General features: G+C 48.1%; 1 protein-coding gene across 5 annotated transcripts in view; it reads left to right on the forward strand.

Annotated features, from left to right (window-relative positions):
* The window catches only part of PACSIN3 (protein kinase C and casein kinase substrate in neurons 3), a 249608-nt gene that overhangs the window by 206575 nt on the left and 23798 nt on the right, over positions 1 to 19235 (forward strand). For 2 of the 5 annotated variants that reach the window (XM_069221670.1, XM_069221668.1), the window contains 3 exons: positions 3631 to 3770; positions 11063 to 11128; positions 17702 to 17862. In XM_069221670.1, coding sequence (XP_069077771.1) covers positions 3631 to 3770; positions 11063 to 11128; positions 17702 to 17862 — 367 coding nt within the window. The remainder of the gene's footprint in view (positions 1 to 3630; positions 3771 to 11062; positions 11129 to 17701; positions 17863 to 19235) is intronic. The other 3 variants (XM_069221672.1, XM_069221671.1, XM_069221673.1) reach the window with 3 other exon arrangements.

A 19235-nucleotide genomic window follows, 5' to 3' on the forward strand; every position in this document is an offset into this window, starting at 1 on the left:
GACATTAGCCCTGTTGCCCCGCGGCACTGCAGAATTGCCTTTCATTTGCAAGAAGCTGTTGAGAAAGAACTGAAAACAACATGACGCTGTTGAAGCATGACATTGTTGAGCGCTCCACTGGTCTTACGCCATGCATTTCACCCATAGTGGTGGTGCCCAAAAACTGCAATGGAGGTGCAGTGGGTGTCTGTGTTGATATGAGCCAGGCCAACAAGGCACTCAGGAAAGACAACCTGAGCCACACATAGCGGACATGATTATGCAGTTGGACGATGCCAAAGTGTTCTCTCGTCTTGGCTTGAACAAGATGGAAGAGAAACTGCAGGTACGTCACTATTTTTTTTTTACTCCTGCTGGTTTGTACAGATATAACAGATTGAGTTTTGGAGTGTCGCCAGCTGCAGAAATTCAGGATGCTATACGTCGAATAATTGACCTGTCACGCATGCTTTTAACTACAGTGATGATAGTCTGTTATTTGGAGCAACACGAAGAGCATGACGAGGCTCATACAGAAGAGTGCCAGTTGCTTGCTGATGCAGGTCTCACTCTGAATGTGGCAAAGTGTGAGTTTCACAAGAAGAAATTAAAAATCTTTGGATACATATTCTCTGATGGGGGAATGACTCTTGACCCAGATAAAGTGCAAGCACTGTCAGTGACTTACCCCTAGCAAGATGTTACCAAGCTGCGATCCTTCTTAGGCATGGCCAGTTATTGCTCAAGGTACATCCGTGACTTTGCTACAGAGAGCGCCACACTGAGAGAGTTGACGAAACACAATGTTCGTTTTCAGTGGTCTGTGGAATGTGATCAGAACTTCAAAAATGCGACTGAGATGACCTATCTGGACCCCACGCTGAGATCACTGAAGATGCGAGTCCGGTGGGGCTGGAGCACTTCTTGCTCAACATAATGGTCATCCGAAACCCGGAGACACATTCTGGCCTAAGCCTGTTTGAACGTACCTACTCTCAGACGGAGGACAGTCTGGCTGTACTGTGGGCCTGCATACATTTTCATGTATTTCTTAACTGAAAGTCTTTCACTATCATAACCGACCACCAAACGTTACTCACTATTTTTGGGAACCTGAAAACCAAGACGCATTGAGAGGTGGGGGTTGCGCCTGCAAGAGTACGACTGCGATTGTACACAAGCCGAGCAAAAATGAAAACCCTGCTGATTACTTTTGACGTTTACCTCTGCACAGGCACAGTTTGACGTCCACAATGGCTGAAGAGTACATTCATGTAATTGTAAGGTCCAGCACGCCGGCTGCATTATCCATCAAACAGATTATTGCTGCTGCTAATGCTGACAAGAATATGCTCATTCTTAAATACATCATTTCAACTCAATTGTGGTAAAAGAGTTCAAAATCTTGATAACGGCTTTGAATTAAAAAAATGTACAGGATGAACTGTCTATGACCAAGGAAGGCTTTCTTCTGAGAGACTCAAGAATCTCTATAACTGAGACCCTAAGACAACAAGTCACTGAACTGGCCCATGAAGGGCATCGTGGTATTGTAGCTACCAAAACAGCCCCAAGAGACTGAGTGCGGTTCCCTACGCCTAGATGAGCAGCAAGTTAAAAGGGAGCTAAAGGAGTGCCGTCTTTAGAACTACCGTACCCCTGAAGAAACTCAGTGCCCATTGACAATGTCTGACCTTCCTACACAGGATTGGGAAAGAGCTGCAGTTGATTTCTTTGAACCCTTAGGAAATGGACACATCTCATGATAATTACTGGTTAGTATTTATGCTTTCCTTTGGTGGAGGAATTGTCATCAATCACCCATGACAAGGTTATCGAGCAGCTGGGTGAAATCTTTGCAGCGTGGGGTATCCTTGCCGTTGTCAAGTCTGACAGTGGTACTCCATTCAACAGCCGGGAATTCAAGACGTTTCTCGTGAAACTAAACGTCGCGTATCAAAAGAGTACACCTCTGTGGCCCCAAGCTAATGGCATAGAACGATTCATGGGTACCCTCAAGCGGGTAATGGAGCGTGCATCGATGGGAGGGGATCAAACTGAATCAAGCCCCCATGTCAAGCCCTCTGTGCTTATCATTCAGCTCCTCACTCCACAGCTGGTGAGAGTCCTGCCACCTTGCTATTTGGAAGAGCAATCAGAGCCAAACTGCCACAGTGGACCAATGCTTTCATGCTGATAAGGTTCATGCTTTGACACTTCTCAAAAGTGCAAAACTGAAAACATATGAAGATCGGTGACCAGATCAGGAAAGGGTCTTCGATGAAGGTGACTGGGTCAAACAAACAAAAGCAGACACTCCGTTTGCTGTCGAACCTCGGAGGGTGGTGACATGAAAAGGACATAGTGACAACACATCATCCAGGAAAGTCCATCTCGGGAGACTTGTCACATTTTAAGCCCCTACCTTGATGCTAGTCAGCTCCTGCAATCTGAGGAGGTGATTCTGCCTGACAGTCGAGATCAAGCATCGGAACCCTTGTCAACGGTGCACAACCAGAGTGCATCTCACCTAAAACATACCACTCATCTGGCCGGCTAGTGCGAGCGTCTCAACAACTTGTTAAAGAGAAAAGATATAATTATTGTTTGTACTTTTTATTTAACAAGGGGGAAGATGTAGTTTCATGAGACTAGGTGTGCTAGGACCCTTGTGGTTCTGGGAGACCTAGGAGAGAGATTGCATAGCTTGCCTTGAGGTGATAAGGTGGGGTTATTAACGGTTATGACAATAATCAGTGACTTAGCATGTGATCATATGCTGAGGAATAGAGAGACCTAATAAAGAGTTCTGTGTGTGGCGTGTTCCCCCGGCTTCTGGACTGGGAAGGGTGCTACAGGAAGGTAAACCTGTCCAGCAAGCTCTGCACTCACAGCAGTGGGGCCTAGTGCAGGCTTCCAAGACCGAAGCCAAACTTCACCCTTGACTGCCAAAAGAAGCCAGGCCCCATTGTGTTAAGTTAACAAGATGGGCTACGTGCACCGCTGGTGAGCATTTGTCGAGGGACGAGGCCAGTCAGTGAACACCCAACCGGAAACATCACTAATTGAGCAGACATTGGAAAGTATTTTTAAACCACCAAACAAACAGTTTATTGGGTTTAGAATAGCAGCTAACAGTTCATATCAAAACACCAATAATCTATTGATGAGATGAGCTGTAACCTGCATACATTATAAAAAGAAAGGATTCTCAAACTAAGTTGAGACCCTTTTTGTTACCCAGAACATTGGTTTTAATCTCATTATTTCTGAAAAAAAGTTAGTTATTTGAGATGACTGATTTGGACCTACGGATGTGCTTCCCCCAAGGTTGTTTATTACGCTGGGCTCCATTATGGGCTGACAACAGGCTGAACAGTGCTGCCCCCACCTGGGGGGTTTTCAGTGCCATGCCAGGGTGGAAATCTGCCCTTCTCTGTGCACCTTCCAAAGGGCTCTCTGCATCTCTCTAAGCCTGTGCATCGCTCCAAACCTCCCTCTCCCTTCTTCGGCTTCCCCTTCACACCTCTCTTCTGCCCCCCTCTTCTCCCTCCCTCATACTCTCACTCCATCTCACTGCACCGCCATCTTAGCCTACGACCTCTTTCCTCCTCACACTCACCTCTCTTCCTTTGACCTATCTTGCTGCAGGAATGGTCCTTGGAGTCGCAGCGACCAATCAGCAGGAAGGGGCGGAGCAGCAAGAGCATTGACGAGGTGACCCTCACCAGTATTGTGCCCACTGGAGATGGCATGTCGAACACCCCACCGCCACAGCAGCAGCGCAGAGGGTAAGCGTGAAACCAACCAGCCTGGCATCCACTGATGTCATGGGATCTCTCAGTGCCTGGCAGGCTTGACATCATCTGTACATTGCAGCATGTGGCAGTGCCAGGGGAGGAGGTGTGAAGTGTGGGTGAAGCTGCTGTTTGTGCAATAAAGAGGTGTGCTTGACAGCATGTTCAGGCTGGGCTGGAGTTAAAGGGAGCATCTGGCCAGTGGTTGTGTGCTGGTTGGCATTGCTGCCTGCACAATCTGCTCTTTTGGGTGTGTGGAGTTCATGTTTGGGTGTGCTGTCTTTGGCACTGTTTGGAACCTCTAGATATTGGATCCTGTGACTGGTGGGTGCAGTGTTTGCGTGATCCAGTTGTGTACGCTGCCTTCTGATGTTGCAAGCTCACTCTCACGTACATAGTTTTTGTTTCGTGGCGTGCATGAACTGTCCAGTGATCCTGGTAGCTGCTGCTAGAGTTTAGCAGTCTTTGGCTGGATGACGGAGGTCACTGTTTGGGTTATGAAATACTGGTGACTCCATCTTGTGTGCAGTTTTCCTTCATGTGTTTTAGACAGTGTCCGAGCGAGATAGCATTTGTAACTCTGGCTGCCATGTACCATTTTGTGTACATGACTGATGGTTGTTGGGTGGGTAGGCTGTCTGTTTCCTTGAGGCCTGTGGTATTGGTAGCTTCAGCAGTCATTGCAGCTTTTATTTTTTTTATGTCAGTTATGTGATGTTGGCATGTGATTGATGGTTGTGGTTGTTGGGTGTCGTGTAGTCTTCATGGGTAAGACTCAGCTGTCTCTATTCTTGAGTCCTGCGGTATTGGTAGCTGCAGCTGGTGTTGCAGTTCTTGTTTTCTTGCAGTTGTTGTGTCAGTTATGTGATGTTGGCATGTGATTGATGGTTGTGGTTGTTGGGTGTCGTGTAGTCTTCGTGGGTGAGACTCAGCTGTCTCTATTCTTGAGTCCTGCGGTATTGGTAGCTGCAGCTGGTGTTGCAGTTCTTGTTTTCTTGCAGTTGTTGTGTCCGTTATGTGATGTTGGCATGTGATTGATGGTCATGGTTGCTGGGTGTCATGCAGTATTCGTGGGTAAGACTCAGCCATGTCTGTTTTCTTCAGTCCTGCAGTATTCTTAGCTGCAGCCAGTGTTCTAGTTTTTGTTTGCTTGCAGTTGTGCCAGTTATGTGATGTTGGCATGTGATTGATGCTGGTGCTTTGATGATAGATGGAGTGCAGACTGAACACTGTGCCTGTCAGCACCAAACTAAGAGTGTTTGCTCTACTGGTGGATGCATGGTTCTAATGCGGTGCTCTAGGATAGTCATGTTGCTGGTAGATGCACTGCAGTGCTGGTGATTGCTCTGTTTCAGGTTGTTTGCTGTTCTGGTGGATTCATGGATCTACTGTGGTGCTCTGCAATGGTTGCTTTGCTGGTAGGTGTATGAGTCTACTGCGGTGCTCTGGGATGGTCGCTTTGTTTGCTGTCCTTATGGACGCATGGTTCTGCTACGGTGCTCTGGGATGGTCACTTTGTTAGTGGATGCATCATTCTACTTCGATGCTCTGGGATGGTCACTTTGCTGGTGGCTGCTCTGTTTCTGGTTGTTTGCTGTGTTGGTGGATGCATCATTCTACTGCAATGCTCTGGGATGGTCACTTTGTTTATGGTGCTCGTGGATACATCGTTCTACGTGGGCTCTGGGATAGTGACATTGTTTGATGTGCTGGTGGATGCATGGTTCCACCGCGGTTCTCTTGGGTGTTCATTTTGCTGGTGGATACATGGTTCCACTGCAGTGCTTTGGGATGGTCACTTTGCTTGCTGTAGTAGTGGAGTAGATTCATGGTTAAACCGCAGTGCTCTGGGTGGTCGCTTTGCTTGCTGTAGTGGTGGAGTAGATGAATGGTTCTACTGCGGTGCTCTGGGATGGTCGCTTTGCTTACTGTAGTGGTGTAGTCAATTAATGGTTCTACTGCGGTACTCTGGGATGGTCGCTTTGCTTGCTGTAGTGGTGGAGTAGATGAATGGTTCTACTGCGGTGCTCTGGGATGGTCGCTTTGCTTACTGTAGTGATGTAGTAGATGAATGGGTCTACTGCGGTGCTCTGGGATGGTCGCTTTGCTTGCCTCAGTGGTGGAGTAGATGAATGGTTCTACCGCAGTGCTCTGGGATGGTCGCTTTGCTTGCTGTAGTGGTGTAGTCAATGAATGGTTCTACTGCGGTACTCTGGGATGGTCGCTTTGCTTGCTGTAGTGGTGGAGTAGATGAATGGGCATACTGCGGCACACTGGGATGGTCACTTTGCTTGCTGTAGTAGTGGAGTAGATGAATGGTTAAACCGCAGTGCTCTGGGTGGTCGCTTTGCTTGCTGTAGTGGTGGAGTAGATGAATGGTTCTACCGCGGTGCTCTGGGATGGTCGCTTTGCTTACTGTAGTGGTGTAGTCAATGAATGGTTCTACTGCGGTACTCTGGGATGGTCGCTTTGCTTGCTGTAATGGTGGAGTAGATGAATGGTTCTACTGCGGTGCTCTGGGATGGTCGCTTTGCTTACTGTAGTGACGTAGTAGATGAATGGGTCTACTGCGGTGCTCTGGGATGGTCGCTTTGCTTGCCTCAGTGGTGGAGTAGATGAATGGTTCTACCGCAGTGCTCTGGGATGGTCACTTTGCTTGCTGTAGTGGTGGGGTAGATGAATGGTTCTACCGCAGTGCTCTGGGATGGTCGCTTTGCTTGTTGTAGTGGGGGGTAGATGAATGGTTCTACTGCAGTGCTCTGGGATGGTCGCTTTGCTTGCTGTAGTGGTGGAGTAAATGAATGGTTCAATCGTGGTGCTCTGGGATGGTCGCTTTGCTTGCTGTAGTGGTGGAGTAGATGAATGCTTCTACTGCACTGCTCTGGGATGGTCCCTTTGCTTGCTGTAGTGGTGGAGTAGATGAATGGTTCTACTGCGGTGCTCTGGGATGGTCGCTTTGCTTGTTGTAGTGGTGGAGTAGATGAATGGTTCTACTGCAGTGCTCTGGGATGGTCCCTTTGCTTGCTGTAGTGGTGGAGTAGATGAATGCTTCTACTGTGGTGCTCTGGTGGAGCAGATGCGGTGCTCTGGTATAGTCATTTTTCTGGTAGATGCAGTGCAGGACTGGTGGTTGCACTGTTCCAGGTTGTTTGCTGGACTGCCACGTGCAGCACTAGGCTGTTGGGTATACTGTAGGTTATATACTGTGTTGTGCTGGGACCTGCAGAGGGATTCTGCCTGGTGCTGTTTCAGGTCCTTTGCTGTGCTGGTGGATGCAATGCTGTCCTGCCTGCTGCAGTGCTTAGTGATGGTTGCTGTGGTGATGGGTGCAGACTCTGTTGGCAGGTATAGCTTTACATACAATGCTGTACTTACAGGTTCAGTGTGCTGCTGGTTGATGCAGTGTTTCAGGTTTGATGTACACTGTCTCCTGTGACTGGTGCCCTGCTTTGAGATGGTTGCTGTGCTGGTGGGTGCAGTGTTGCTGTTGGATACAGTGTTTCAGGTTTGTTGTACGCTGGGTCCTGTGCTGACTGGTGCCTTGCTTAGAGATGGTTGCTGTGCTGGCGGGTGCAGTGTGCTGCTGGCGGATGCAGTGTTTCAGGTTTGGTGTATGCTGGCTCCTGTGCTGGCGGGTGCAGTGTGCTGCTGGTGGGTGCAGTGTTGCCATTGCATACAGTGTTTCAGGTTTGTTGTACGCTGGGTCCTGTGCGGACTGGCGCCTTGCTTAGAGATGGTTGCTGTGCTGGCGGGTGCAGTGTGGTGCTGGCGGGTGCAGTGTTGCTGTTGAATGCAGTGTACGCTGGCTCCTGTGCGGACTGGCGCCTTGCTTAGAGATGGTTGCTGTGCTGGCGGGTGCAGTGTGCTGCTGGTGAATGCAGTGTTTCAGGTTTGGTGTACGCTGGCTCCTGTGCGGACTGGCGCCCTGCTTAGAGATGGTTGCTGTGCTGGCGGATGCAGTGTTTCAGGTTTGGTGTATGCTGCCTCCTGTGCTGGCAGGTGCAGTGTGCTGCTGGCAGGTGCAGTGTTGCTGTTGGATGCAGTGTTTCAGGTTTGTTGTGCGCTGGCTCCTGTGCGGACTGGTGCCTTGCTTAGAGATGGTTGCTGTGCTGGCGGGTGCAGTGTGCTGCTGGTGAATGCAGTGTGCTGCTGGTGGATGCAGTGTTTCAGGTTTGGTGTATGCTGGCTCCTGTGCTGGCAGGTGCAGTGTGCTGCTGGCGGGTGCAGTGTTGCTGTTGGATGCAGTGTTTCAGGTTTGTTGTGCGCTGGCTCCTGTGCGGACTGGTGCCTTGCTTAGAGATGGTTGCTGTGCTGGCGGGTGCAGTGTGCTGCTGGTGAATGCAGTGTGTTGCTGTTGGATACAGTGTTTCAGGTTTGGTGTACGCTGGGTCCTGTGCTGACTGGTGCCTTGCTTAGAGATGGTTGCTGTGCTGGCGGGTACAGTGTGCTGCTGGCGGATGCAGTGTTTCAGGTTTGGTGTATGCTGGCTCCTGTGCTGGCGGGTGCAGTGTGCTGCTGGTGGGTGCAGTGTTGCCATTGGATACAGTGTTTCAGGTTTGTTGTACGCTGGGTCCTGTGCGGACTGGCGCCTTGCTTAGAGATGGTTGCTGTGCTGGCGGGTGCAGTGTGCTGCTGGTGAATGCAGTGTTTCAGGTTTGGTGTACGCTGGCTCCTGTGCGGACTGGTGCCTTGCTTGGAGATGGTTGCTGTGCTGGCGGATGCAGTGTGGTGCTGGCGGGTGCAGTGTTGCTGTTGAATGCAGTGTTTCAGGTTTGGTGTACGCTGGCTCCTGTGCGGACTGGCGCCTTGCTTAGAGATGGTTGCTGTGCTGGCGGGTGCAGTGTGCTGCTGGTGAATGCAGTGTTTCAGGTTTGGTGTACGCTGGCTCCTGTGCGGACTGGCGCCTTGCTTGGAGATGGTTGCTGTGCTGGCGGATGCAGTGTGGTGCTGGCGGGTGCAGTGTTGCTGTTGAATGCAGTGTTTCAGGTTTGGTGTACGCTGGCTCCTGTGCGGACTGGCGCCTTGCTTAGAGATGGTTGCTGTGCTGGCAGGTGCAGTGTGCTGCTGGTGAATGCAGTGTTTCAGGTTTGGTGTACGCTGGCTCCTGTGTGGACTGGCGCCCTGCTTAGAGATGGTTGCTGTGCTGGCGGGTGCAGTGTGCTGCTGGTGAATGCAGTGTTTCAGGTTTGGTGTACGCTGGCTCCTGTGTGGACTGGCGCCCTGCTTAGAGATGGTTGCTGTGCTGGCGGATGCAGTGTTTCAGGTTTGGTGTATGCTGGCTCCTGTGCTGGCAGGTGCAGTGTGCTGCTGGCGGGTGCAGTGTTGCTGTTGGATGCAGTGTTTCAGGTTTGTTGTGCGCTGGCTCCTGTGCGGACTGGTGCCTTGCTTAGAGATGGTTGCTGTGCTGGCGGGTGCAGTGTACTGCTGGTGAATGCAGTGTGCTGCTGGTGAATGCAGTGTGCTGCTGGTGGATGCAGTGTTTCAGGTTTGGTGTATGCTGGCTCCTGTGCTGGCAGGTGCAGTGTGCTGCTGGCGGGTGCAGTGTTGCTGTTGGATGCAGTGTTTCAGGTTTGTTGTGCGCTGGCTCCTGTGCGGTCTGGTGCCTTGCTTAGAGATGGTTGCTGTGCTGGCGGGTGCAGTGTGCTGCTGGTGAATGCAGTGTGTTGCTGTTGGATACAGTGTTTCAGGTTTGGTGTACGCTGGCTCCTGTGCGGACTGGTGCCTTGCTTGGAGATGGTTGCTGTGCTGGCGGATGCAGTGTGCTGCTGGCGGGTGCAGTGTTGCTGTTGGATGCAGTGTTTCAGGTTTGTTGTACGCTGGCTCCTGTGCGGACTGGTGCCTTGCTTAGAGAAGGTTGCTGTGCTGGCGGGTGCAGTGTGCTGCTGGTGAATGCAGTGTGCTGCTGGTGGATGCAGTGTTTCAGGTTTGGTGTATGCTGGCTCCTGTGCAGACTGGCGCCCTGCTTAGAGATGGTTGCTGTGCTGGCGGATGCAGTGTTTCAGGTTTGTTGTAAGCTGGCCCCTGTGCGGACTGGTGCCTTGCTTAGAGATGGTTGCTGTGCTGGCGGGTGCAGTGTGCTGCTGGCGGGTGCAGTGTTTCAGGTTTGGTGTGCTGGCTCCTGTGCAGACTGGCGCCCTGCTTAGAGATGGTTGCTGTGCTGGCGGGTGCAGTGTGCTGCTGGCGGATGCAGTGTTTCAGGTTTGGTGTATGCTGGCTCCTGTGCTGGCAGGTGCAGTGTGCTGCTGGCGGGTGCAGTGTTGCTGTTGGATGCAGTGTTTCAGGTTTGTTGTGCGCTGGCTCCTGTGCGGACTGGTGCCTTGCTTAGAGATGGTTGCTGTGCTGGCGGGTGCAGTGTGCTGCTGGTGAATGCAGTGTGCTGCTGGTGAATGCAGTGTGCTGCTGGTGAATGCAGTGTGCTGCTTGTGGATGCAGTGTTTCAGGTTTGGTGTATGCTGGCTCCTGTGCTGGCAGATGCAGTGTGCTGCTGGCGGGTGCAGTGTTGCTGTTGGATGCAGTGTTTCAGGTTTGTTGTGCGCTGGCTCCTGTGCGGACTGGTGCCTTACTTAGAGATGGTTGCTGTGCTGGCGGGTGCAGTGTGCTGCTGGTGAATGCAGTGTGTTGCTGTTGGATACAGTGTTTCAGGTTTGGTGTACGCTGGCTCCTGTGCGGACTGGTGCCTTGCTTGGAGATGGTTGCTGTGCTGGCGGGTGCAGTGTGCTTCTGGCGGGTGCAGTGTTTCAGGTTTGGTGTACACTGTCTCCTGTGACTGGCGCCCTGCTTAGAGATGGTTGCTGTGCTGGCGGGTGCAGTGTGCTGCTGGCGGATGCAGTGTTTCAGGTTTGGTGTACGCTGGCTCCTGTGCGGACTGGCGCCCTGCTTAGAGATGGTTGCTGTGCTGGTGGGTGCAGTGTTTCGGATTTAGTGTATGCTTGCTCCTGTGACTGGCAGGAGATGGTTGCTGTGCTGGCAGGTGCAGTGTGCTGCTGGCGGATGCAGTATTTCAGGTTTGGTGTATGCTGTTTCCTGTGCTGACTGGTGCCTTGCTTAGGGATGGTTGCTATATTTGTGGGTGCTGGTGAGCACAGTGATGTACGCATGCTATGCACAGGCACCGGCTCCTATGCCATCCTGGCTGGTGCGGCACTGCAGCATGCCCGCTGTGATGGTAGGAGCAGCCCTGGTTTCTGTTTTCACTAATGCAATTCTTTGCTGGCCAATGCATTATTCAGGGTCTGGCTGTTTTAGTTGCATGTGCTTGTTTTCAGAGCATGTTTGCCAATTTGCAGGTTATCCTTCACAGAGGACGAGGACGACCATTTATATGCGACCCTGACGAAGACTCAGCCACTCAAGTTAGTACCCAGTGCCCTGTGGCTCTCAACCACAGACACTGTGGCGCCTCTGTGCACAGGCGGGTGGACCGGTGGCAGCTCTGTCTTGTTAACAAACACTTCCCTACCACAGGCCCCACTCACTTCCGGCTTCTCACAGTGGTGACAGTTCTCGTCTCTTGATTGGTCTTTCGAGTCTACTAACCCTGGTGGGGTGGGCTGGGGGGCGGTCCTGGGATGGTGGGAGGGGAGGGTGTTGTTCCTACCTCATGATAAGGTCTCCCTATATTTATTTAAACTACCACCAACATTTATACCTGTCAATGATATTCCACACGGTTTGGATGTCCATGTTCAGAGGTGATGTTGCTGCTCGTTTTAGAGGATGATTGACATATAGACATTGAAGGGTAAGACAAACAGAGCAAGCCAAGTCTCATGGTCTTAACATCAATCAGTCTCTCCTAAAACAACTTTCTAAGTGTGGGGGGCGTAAGCCTTCTTTAAACAGCCCTCTTGTGTTACGCGCACTGTCCTGCTCTTACAAGGCTCTAAAGCTGTAATAAAAAAAACTATAAGTTGATGGGCACCAGCAAAATAATAAAAGCTAAAATACATGTATAGAGATAAACATTGATTTCTTGAAGTAGTCCCTGCCAATCTTCTGTGAACACTTTTATGTAAACTTTAAATATCAAAGCATCATGATGCATCAAATGAGTAACATCTTTGAATCGTTATATGGAAGCCACAAAATAATGACATGGTTTTCATAAATATTACGTTTCCTGCATCTATAATGAAATATTACCTTTATTTGAAGGAAGCGCTCATTAACTTTGAACTGAAATTTATATACCATTTGTCCAATCACTAGACCACTGTAATTTTTATCGATAAGCTTTTTCATTTCTATATTCTATTTTGATTATACGTGCACTTCATATGTAAAAGATTGAGAGTTCCTACAAATTATATATAATTTAATCCTAATTACCAGCAGTGTTTGAATTCTGCTGTCCTTCCAATAAACCTCACACTGGTCAGTCTCTTAGAGCGACTTGAGTATTCATTTTTGCATATAATTGATATTTCAGCATCAAGTATTCTTAGGTAACATTTCCAGGAACAAACTGTATTTCTCAAATATGTATTAACTCAAGCAGTGCATAAGTCTCTAATGACTGATCAGTTGATGAGAAAGCAGTAATATTAGTGAACAGACCTTTTCAAGTGTAAATATGTAGCTCAGCTGATTGGACATCTATACTGAGATACAGTGCAGAAGGCCATGTGATCCCCCCAAGGTATCATATTATTACTTTCAATTATTTGTGAGAATCGAATTCACATAAATATTCAATGCGTTGATAAATTTAAGACTGCCCTGCCTAGTACAGATCATACTGTTACTTATATGTTTTTTCCTTAAAAGCTACCACATCCTAGGGTTGGAACTAAAGTAACTTTTCTCTGTCGTAGAGAACCACTAGTGACAATTTCTGCTTTGGGTTTACACTTGCGTGGTTTTTATTTGCAATGCATCTCACCATGAGGATTTAAATGTTCCAAAGCTCGGCTTGTGACTCGCAGCTGCACCACGAAACATGGAAACACGCGCGCAAATCAAGATAATGGGTAATGTGAATCAATTCCGACAGCACAACTGCAGTGAGGATCCCCAAAATTACATATTTTATCTTAAAATATTTCACTTCAACATTGTATGGAACCTTATCGGGGATTATTTTTTTCAGTCTGGCATTCGTAAAATCCTACTTACAAGGACTTTCACTCAGTCCTCCTCATCCTCTGGCGTGTCACTGTAGCATGGCCATTTTTGTTCCGGCCACTACGGCACGGAGCAGTGGGTAAGCCCACCTAAGAGATTGGCAAACTCCACTGTGACCGATGGCATTCTGCTCTTTCACAAGGAGCACGTCACACACAAAGGAGTTCCCTTCAGTGCAAGGGACTAGTGTGTCCGTGCATGCTTCTGAAAAAAACTATTTGAATTTTTTCAGTTTTTATATTATTTTCAGTTGTGAGAGCTTCCAGGTACCTGGAAGCTCTGAAAACAATGTTTTATGAAATTCATTGCAAAATAAGAATCGATTGGTTTTGCCAAAGCTTGTTCCATTGTAGCACATGTAGTGTGAGAAAACTATCTTTTTGCATTAGCCCTATAACCCGGGTATCAAACCTTGTAGGTTTCCAGACAATAAGTATAACTCTTGACCACTTCCAATTAAAAATCAATTGAGTCTTGGCGATGGACCTCATGGTGTGTCTGAATAATTTGTTATCATTAACTTAACTCAGCTTACCTCACAATCAAGATAATAAATATCTAGAATTGGATAGCGGATTATGTTAAATATCTTATTTTAAATTGACCATAATTATGTGTTAGTGAGAGCATTAATCTTCATATCAAGATTACCTAAATCTTTTCAGGCTGTAATGATGATTCCCAGTGTGATATCCCGGATACATTTAGTATTATGACAACATTGTATCTAATTTTGTAGGAATTCCCAATCTTTTATGTCTGACGGTGGATTGTAAATCACATATCATGTAGGATCAGAGGGAAGGACATGGCTTTCATGAACCAATGCTAGGACTTCTCGTTTGGAGAAAAGGGCCACTCACTAAAATGTGAACATAATCAAATAAAAACAGGCTAGAGACATTAAATGTATTATTTGTGTTCTACAATAGTACACAATAGACAGTTATGATATGTCCGTTTTGGTTCAAAAGTTAGTAACTACTTCATTCAAACAAACTCCATTATTGGTGTAATCAATGAATCCTTTATTAAATGTAAGTTAATAATGTTCACACCTTGAGAAAGATGTTACATATTTGATGCTTTAGTGTGTACATTTAATTGCTTCGGGATGTTGCTAGGTCTCCGTACTCCCGTGTACTCCCATTTAATTAGTTTTTACTACAATATTACTGCTTTGAAAAAGCAGGACAATCCGCAAAATGTGCTGGCTGTTTAATGTAGTATTGGTTTTTGCCTTGCATTTCTAGAAGGTTGTTTTAAGAGATATTGGTTGTTGTTAAGAACATCAGCTTTGGATTGCTGTAAAGACAGGTCATTCGAAGGATAATGAAATAATGTTTTATGAAGTGTTTCTGAAAATACACTAAAGAAAATCATACAATAAATGACAACTTCACAATAGTCAATGGACTATTTTGTTTTTGATGTAATTTTTAGTCCCTCTGTTAGTGTTGAGTTACGCAACTATTGCCCCCGTGGATAACTTAGGCGGAGAGCACTGAAAGCACCCATCATGGTTCCTCCCTTAACTGTTGATAGAACAACCAATAAGACCTTGTTGGAGGAATCTTAAGTAAATCAGTTACAATTAATTTTTGCGTGTACTCTACTGGTTCATATAGAGCGAGCGGAGGGTGGTGTCTTGCCATCAGGGTCTTGGTGTTTTTTGTACAGGGGGGGAGAGTTCCATGCAGAGCGCAAGTTGGGAGTTGGGGGGATGGGGAGACGGTGTAGGGAGGTCTAGTGGTAACTACTGTAATTATAAGCAGTAGAGTGTAATTGTCATACAAACTTGTAAAGAAGTCTGAGTTTTGGAGAGGTATGGTGGATCAGACCCATGTGTAGTCTCAAACTAGTATAATTAGTTGAAACGGAGTCATTGGTTTTGCTGAGAGCCATCCTGCCTAGTTCCAGAAGCGTGAGTGGTAACCCTGCCTGGTTGTGCAAGTGCAAGCTGAGGTAGGTTGACCATAGGCAATGATATCATTCTTCCTTGGTCATTATTAAGGGCCTGATTTAGAATTCAGCGGATGGGTTACTCAGTCACAACAGTGACAGATATCGTATCCGCTGAAATCTAAACCCATTATCTTCCATGGGCTTTAGATTTCCACGGACGGGATATCCACCACCTTTGTGACAGAGTAACCTGTCCGCTGAGTTCTAAATCAGGCCCTAAGTTATTAGTCTCTTGCACAGAAAAAAACCTAACCATGTAGCCTCTTCCATCGAGGAATGCTGCAAATGAAGGTTCCGTGCTCACACGGGTTGACTAGAACATTGACACTTTGCATAGAGGAGAGCATGCAAACATTAGGAGGGAACTTTGCGGGACAGAGCGTGTTTGTTGGTGGTGATGATAAAACAGAGAACTTCAGTTTTAGTTTCACATGAAGAAGTACTGCTGGGCAGTAACAAAGAGTTGTCGCACACCGAGGTACAGCTGCCTGCTGGTGACATATAGCTGTCAAGCTGTGCACGATGGAGGCTTGAATGTGGAAATAGAATAACGGAAAATTTGTGTTACCAGTTATTAACACAGAGGTAATGGTGCAACATATAGAACTGTCTGTGTAGGGGTGAAACTGGGGTCCCAGTAGTGAGGCTTTGGGGCCCACCAATGGGAAGGGACTTGGCAGGGACTGAGAAGTGGACTTTGTTGAAGGTAGAAGAGAAGAAAACAAGTGAGGTGAGATTTGTCAGCAATGTGGTTTTCTCCTCTGAACAAATGGCCCAAAGTTCAGTTGTTTCAAGCAGCGGGAAAGAGCCCGGTGGCACGGAAGTGGTTGAGCGAGAAGGTCAAGCAGATGAGACCTCAAGAGATGAGGGACCAATGCTTTACTCCTCCGGCCATGATGCACTGGCAGACGAGAGAATTTCGAGCTGGCGTTACCGGAACACTAGTGACTGCAGGAAAGATGCGGTGTTGAGGGGGGACATTAAGAGCTGAGGTCAGTGTGCCACAGCAGGCAGAGTTTGAGGATTAGACGCAGCTGGTGAAGTCGAGGTGAGGAAGGAGATCGAGTGGTGGTTGTGTGGTAAGGGGGCAGCATGGAAGACATTGTTAAGTTTAGAGTTTGGGGATCCAGGCACTGGAAGCTAAGCAGTCTAGGAAGTAATCTGCTTTGTTGGAGTCAAGTTGTGATCTAAACTCTGATGGGGCTCTTCAGTACTTGCTGCGTTCGTAGAGGAGAGGGGGCACATTTCTGTTTTGTGATTGTGAATGCAAGGGAGTTGCGTGGTTTCAACAGAGGCAAGGCGGGAGATCTCTTCGATTGGAGTTTGTGGTGGGAGCGTTCAGAGGTAACATTTGACAGGAGGCAGATGAATGTGATTTAAATTAGACATGGGACAAATTAATGCATCCTAGGAGGTGGGGGATGAGCAGAAGGGCTAGATCGTGGTACCCCTGAGTGAGAGGCTTTGCTTGGACTGGCTGCAGTTTTCCTTTAAAATTGAGAATATGTGGCTGGAGTGGGAGATATTCTTACTGACTTGTGCTTAATGTCAAGATCAGAGTACAAATAGATAATGGTTGTAGGCATGGGTGGTATCAATGAGCGACTTTAGCAAAGCCTTAAACCCCGCACTGTTCAACTCGGCCCTCTTTGAATTTTTCAGAGTGCAGTCAAATTTGTGATTGGAACTGTGCTCAGTTTAGCGATGGTGTGGGTCAGTAATGGTGTACTCTTGCACCGCCTTGGAATCGAGTATCCCTATTAGATCAACAAGTATCCCCTTTGTCTTTTGAGGTGTCGTGCGGTGAGAAGAGTGGGAGAAAGTGGTTTATTCATCTGTGATGATTGTGCCAGGCTCATGCAAGCTCCTTGGGCATCTGCCAGCTTGTGGCCTAACATGGTGTTGAAATCTGAAGAATGGTTTTCTCCTTTTGGCAAAGCAGTTCAGGGTCAGTGGGACCATAAAACACACCTTGAGGGCTAGGACCAAACCACTGGTTCCAGCAGAGAGCCTTGTGCACAATTCACCTGTCCCATATCCTCCCCTGAGATCTACCCCATGTTCATGCTCTCCCATAGCGCATGAGAGAATGACCAACCTTCAGTGTTGTGGACCAGTTGCCCTATGGCATCCTCACTGACCCAACCCAGGAACAATTATTCTGGATAACATTATTTGAGGTTTTAAATTGGCCCCACAGAGTGCACTCATGGGAAACTAGAGAAGTTAAACACTCCCAGAACCTTGCTATGTTTGTGAAATGTGGTGTCTGTGGCATCTTTAAGTAAGAACAGTGGAAGGGAAGAGTCCTGGTTAGCTCATCATTGGATAGGTGGTGAATCTAACATCTTAGGGACTTGGAACTGCTCACATAAAGGCGGGTATACGTTGCTGTGTTGCGCTGCGCAGAGATGTGTAGCAAGATGGGCCGGGTTCTGGTGTAGTTGTGGTCTATCTGTCATGGGTGGTGTCAGGAAGATGTAGGAAAGGTGGGACGTGTAGTTTGTTTTCTAGCCAGATGCTCTGCGTTTACCTACTGGTTGGGTCCCTGGGGATGGGGCACCCTCTTAGCAAGGGGCTTCTGGACTCTTCTGTTTCTCTTTACTGGTGAGATTCTAAAGAGCAGTTTTACTATTTCCCATTTCACAAACCCATGCCTACTCCATTTTCCACTCTATTTTCTTTAAAACTTCATTTTAACTCCTCACCGAACACCTATCCCTTTTTATATTTTAGATCTCCCCCTCTTTGCGGACATTTGGAGGTGATGGGTGACATTAACCGGCCTTGGCTTCATTGGTGTGACTCTGTACCCCTTTTCTCTTTGACCTCTGCAGTGGTACCAAGGATGATGGCTCAGAGTGGTCTGACGAGGAGACCCCCAAGAAACACCCGAACTCTAACGGGCAGGAGGCGGATGTTCAGGTAGTCACCGTGCACGTGCGAGCACTGTATGATTACACCGGCCAGGAGGCCGACGAGCTCAGCTTTGTAGCAGGTATGCACTAACCTACAATTAACCACACCTAACTACACCCCCCCACAGCGGCTGACCAGAGCCACGCCGTACCCGAGAAGGAGAGATCTGGATGTGGGGACTGTCAGATCAGGATTGGGCTAGTAAGGTAAAGCAGTTCTAATGCAGTAGTGAAGCCTGACTAGTAGGGCGAGAGGATAGGGATGAGAGAGAAAGGTGCGAGTCTGGGGGAAGAAACAAATGGTTATGGACTGGGGTGGGTAGATGAATATTGCAGGACTAAGTGAGAGAATTGGTGTGAAACTGAGAAGCAATAGTGCAGTCCCTGGTGAATAATAGCATCGTGGGAATAGTTTAGTAAAAAACTGTAAAACTTTGCACTTGTATAGCGCACTACTCATCCGTTAGGGTCTCAAGGCGCTGTACTCATACCACTGTGGAACCCCTCCTGGCTTTTCCCTGTGAGGCATCCACTCCTCGGCAACCCCCAGGGTGAAGCCAGGCATCCAAGTGCTGTCAGGGCCGTTGTGGAGATTAAGCAAGCTATTTCCCAGAGTTACAGATTGGAACCCTTTAATTAGATTAGGCACCGAGGCGAGAATTATCTGGTCCAAGGGAATTGAGCCCAAGACCCGCAGAGGCGGGAATTGAACCCTGGTCCTGGGCCAGATCTCTGCATTAGGGTCTGCCGCTCTAACCATAGTGCCACACTTCTCCACTTAGTGAAAGTATGGCAGGGCTGGGAGAAAGTGTAAGACTGTCTCACTAAGAACACAGTGCAGCACTGGGAGGGAACGGATAATGAAAGTCTACAACAAACTGCCAATGTTGTAAATCTGAGCCTGGGTGATTAGAAGACCAGGGCCAGGCTGGAACTACCAGAGGGTAGCCCAAGAGTCGGTGAATGATAGACTAGTGTCCGCCTGGGCCAGAGGTTGGGCTAAGAATTGCATACTTGCTGCATTAATAGGCAACTAGAAGTTGGCCAGTGAGCTCAGGACTCTGAAAGACATCCAGATCTTTTCTGATTGTTCTTGTTTTGCCTTGTGACATTACTGCGTTCGGCGCACTGCTTGTGATACGCAGGATTTGCTATTTTGTGCAAGCGCATGAGCCTTGTAGGCACGCTTGAGGCACCACTGAATGTGTGCAAGTGATCATGCATGTGAGCTCTACACATCTCCGCAACCCTCACGCTGCTCAGGTCACGCCTCGTATGTACAGGTATGGTCAGGAGAACATACAGATGAATGTAAAGCTGGACCATGCCTAACTCTTCAATTGGAATGCGATCAGGGTGACCTTTAATAAACAACCAGGATCTCTTCTCCCCAAGTGAAGGAGACTAGCAACTGCTGCGTTTTAGGACTTTCAGTAGTTTGGGTCTCAGGAAA

The sequence above is a fragment of the Pleurodeles waltl genome, chromosome 3_1 (assembly GCF_031143425.1).
Source record: "Pleurodeles waltl isolate 20211129_DDA chromosome 3_1, aPleWal1.hap1.20221129, whole genome shotgun sequence".
Classification (NCBI taxonomy): domain Eukaryota; kingdom Metazoa; phylum Chordata; class Amphibia; order Caudata; family Salamandridae; genus Pleurodeles; species Pleurodeles waltl.